At 49.6% G+C, this 3382-nt stretch overlaps 1 protein-coding gene across 1 annotated transcript; it reads right to left on the bottom strand.

Annotated features, from left to right (window-relative positions):
- Positions 1-524: 524 nt before the first annotated feature.
- On the bottom strand, positions 525-2943 carry LOC126577830 (uncharacterized). Its single transcript, XM_050239790.1, has 4 exons — positions 2744-2943; positions 1462-1635; positions 1230-1387; positions 525-1144 (listed from the first exon to the last, which is right to left on the bottom strand). The coding sequence occupies exons 1-4, from the start codon at positions 2762-2764 to the stop codon at positions 628-630; spliced, it is 870 nt and encodes a 289-aa protein (XP_050095747.1). The 5' UTR covers positions 2765-2943; the 3' UTR covers positions 525-627.
- Positions 2944-3382: the final 439 nt, after the last annotated feature.

Genomic DNA, 3382 nt, shown 5'->3' with positions numbered 1-3382 from the left:
AGGTATCCCTGTTGAGTTTTGTGTTGAATTTCCAAATTTCGATTTTTAGATGATTTTTGAAGTACAAAAAGTGGTGCATTTTACGATTCTGCCTATAAAATCGAGTTTTTCCTAATTGTTTAAAAAAAAATAGCACCAGCTGTTTGATAACTCGACGGAGCTACCTAAGAAACGGTGTACAGATGATGTGTTCAAAATTTCAAAGTAGTTTTTATTTTTTGAAAACGTTGGTTTTTGGGAAACGCTCTACAAAGTAGCGAGCTGCATTGAACCATGTATGAAGGCCGGTTATTCAAAAATCTATATCTTTGTCAATTTTTCTTGTAATATTCTTGTAAGAATTACCATTCAAGGAAAATTTGAACCAACGCAGGACCAATAGAAACCGACAACCAAGCCGAAAATTATAGGAATGTTTCATTTCACTTTATTGCAATTCTAGAGCACAGCGTACTTCCTCTCGACTCGTACATGCTTCTCTCTCTCTCCTGTCTCTCTCTCTCTCAACTCTTAAGACTAGACGCTAACAACAAGAAAATGACTCGAATTCACACAGATAACTAAAGATCACACCGTGGTGGTGGTGCTGGTGGTGATTCGTAAGTGTCACCGTGGCCACCCACCCGCTTACCCGCTACCACACTGCTGCTGCGGAACCGCCGGGAAGGCAAACTTGGCCGAACTAGCGTCGACTCCGTCCGGCAGTCCATCACTCAGCATCACCGGGAAGTAGGCGAACTGTCCGTTTCCCTTGCTCTTCGGTTTCTCCGCCACCGCATCCAACAGTGTCTTCAGCTTCGCCTTAATGTCTCTCAGTTCATCCTTCAGCTCATCGCACACCTTGGAGCAGGCGGGCTGTGGAGCAGCCAGCGTATCCGGGGCCACAACGGACGGGCACAGATTGCTCGAGGACTGGGTGAATTCTGGCTCAATCACGGGTTTCGGGGTGGTGGTCGGTAGGGGACGGGGACGCGTTGTCGTTGGGGCGGGCGTACGACGGGGCGTCGTGGTGCGTGGTGTCGTCCGTAGGGTCGGTGGCGGTGTCGACACCTTCGCCTCACTGTACAACTGCTTGCAGGCCGGCGGGAAGAACAGATCCTTCCAGGGCACGTTCTTCTCCTGGGATGCCTGATACACGTTGCTTCTGTAATGGGGCGAGCGAATATTTTGGAGAATAGAGATGAGAAAAAAGTCCAAACAATAGAACGACGATCCTCTAGTCAACTTACATGCTACGCTCCAGTCGCGAAATGTAGATTTTCGTTGCAGACTCCGGTGGCACGATGCGATAACCTTTAAGATCTGACACGTAGTGCACGAGATGAGGCTTGCCATCGGGGTCAACGAACCCATAGCAACCGTATGTCACATCATCCGGGCCCTTGACCTGTAGTAGTGAGAGTATGATGCCCAGAGGTTAGAATAATCAAAGTAAGCACAGCCTAGAATGCAGATACAGACCTTGTGCTGGAAATGATTATCCTTCTGCTTCACCACATCGAGCCCGTACTCGAACGAACCTTGGGGCAACTTCCCGGACAGGTACGAGTTCGAATTCTTCTCCACATTAATCTTGACGTCAATTCCTTCCTCACCGTAGTGCAGTGCCCGTCCAACACTCGCCACCGTCGCTAGCTGTTAGGAAAAGGGGGAACAAAACATCATTGATGCAAGATCAGCATTAGCACGAATAGAATCTCAAACTAGCACTAGTGCTACCCTCATAAATTTTCAACGAAATGCGATGCGCGAATGGCGTGAAATTGACTCCGTGAAGTTCTTCGAAAAAGGCCGCCGTTTGATGTTTCTTCAGTTAAGCAACCAACCGGGCTCAGGTTGGCCAACCCACCTTGATCCCATTCTTTGCGACATTGACCCGAAGCGAGAAAGCATCCTTGACACGCAAGGAATCTTATCTCGCTCCGTAAGCTCCGTTGCTCCGGATTTCACCCTCCCCCAGCGCCGGCTGGCATGCACAAAATCGATCAACCGAAAAACAATGCGTCATCGATAGGCCACCGGTTCAAGAGCCTACCAGCCAGCTAGCCAGCCAACCACCCACTAGCACCATAAATCACCCACCGAAAGCTGGCCACTTTGCCACCAGCACCACCGCCTCCACCGTCCATTGCGATCGCCTTTTCGGTGCCCAGATAAGATTGTCGTGTCTTGTGGGGTTCGAAATTAAATTTGCATTTGAATTGGATGTCTTGGGTGCGATATGAGAACCGTGGCAGGAGGAGGAAAAGGAGAGACTGAGACAAAAGCTATCTATCGGGTGGGGGTTGCACTTTTGGATTTGCATTTTCAATGGAGACATCTGCCGCACACGGTGGGCAGTAGAATGTTGCTCCAGAAGGTTCTCTTTGTTTTCTGGTTTTATGTTCTCCAGGCTCCAGCCTTTGATCCAGGAGTAAGAAAGGTCAAAGTGCTGCTTGTTGATCTGATTAACGACGTGAACATAATCGTCAAAGCTGTCGGTATACTCTTCTCGGAAGAAGCTTCTCCATCTGCAACATTCGATGTTTTCCCAGAAGAACACCATTCGAAAGCGGATTATGCTCTGACAAGTCCGGACTGAGTGGAGGAACACTACATAGAAGAAGTATCTTACTAGGGCACTCAACTCAAATGGGGATTCCAATGACCCCACTTCACTTCAGCTGGAGACTTGGAAAGAATTGACTCACTCCAGTAAAACGCATCAACAACAGAATTAGAACAGGGATCCCTCCGTACTTACCACAAGGAAAAACTTAAACATTTCGCCCACAATTTGTGTTTTCACGCTCGCTGGTACACTATCGTTCTGTTGGCCAATTTGTTCGCACACGCCACAAATCTGCCACAAAATGCACTTTAATACCACCGCACTCTTGGTACACACTGGGTACAACTGTACTAATTCGTCTCAAATCGACTCCGTTCGAATCGCAAGCCTACGCCCGGTTACACGCGCAAGTACGCTACGGGATAGAATCCTTGGTGTAGCTGTATGTAAGGATCGTGACCGACTGCGACGGCTCCGGCTGGACTGGAACTGCTCGTTTCGCTCGCTCGACTTCTAGTGCTCGACTGCCGCTGACCAGCCCAGTGTCGGTTGGTCTTATTTAAACGACTCGGGCGACACGGCCCGACCCGGCCCGGTCCAGCATCCGGTTGGCGGTCCGGGTCGGTTGCGTCAAACCGGCCGCTCCAAACTAACCGAAGATCACCCCTTCTTCCTCCCCGTTGCACTAACCGCCAGCCGTGCAGACCTATCCATCGTGAGCAAAACATGCTCGTTGTCCAAAAAACAAAACCAGTTTCCCTGCGCTTTGACCGCGGAGATGCGGTCCCAAGTCGGCAGAAGAATTGGCGGTGGGGGGTGGGGCCAGTGAAG

Source organism: Anopheles aquasalis, chromosome 3, assembly GCF_943734665.1.
Source record: "Anopheles aquasalis chromosome 3, idAnoAquaMG_Q_19, whole genome shotgun sequence".
NCBI lineage: Eukaryota > Metazoa > Arthropoda > Insecta > Diptera > Culicidae > Anopheles > Anopheles aquasalis.
The sequence above is the reverse complement of the archived record's forward strand: the minus strand, read 5'-3'. Positions and strand labels throughout refer to the sequence as shown.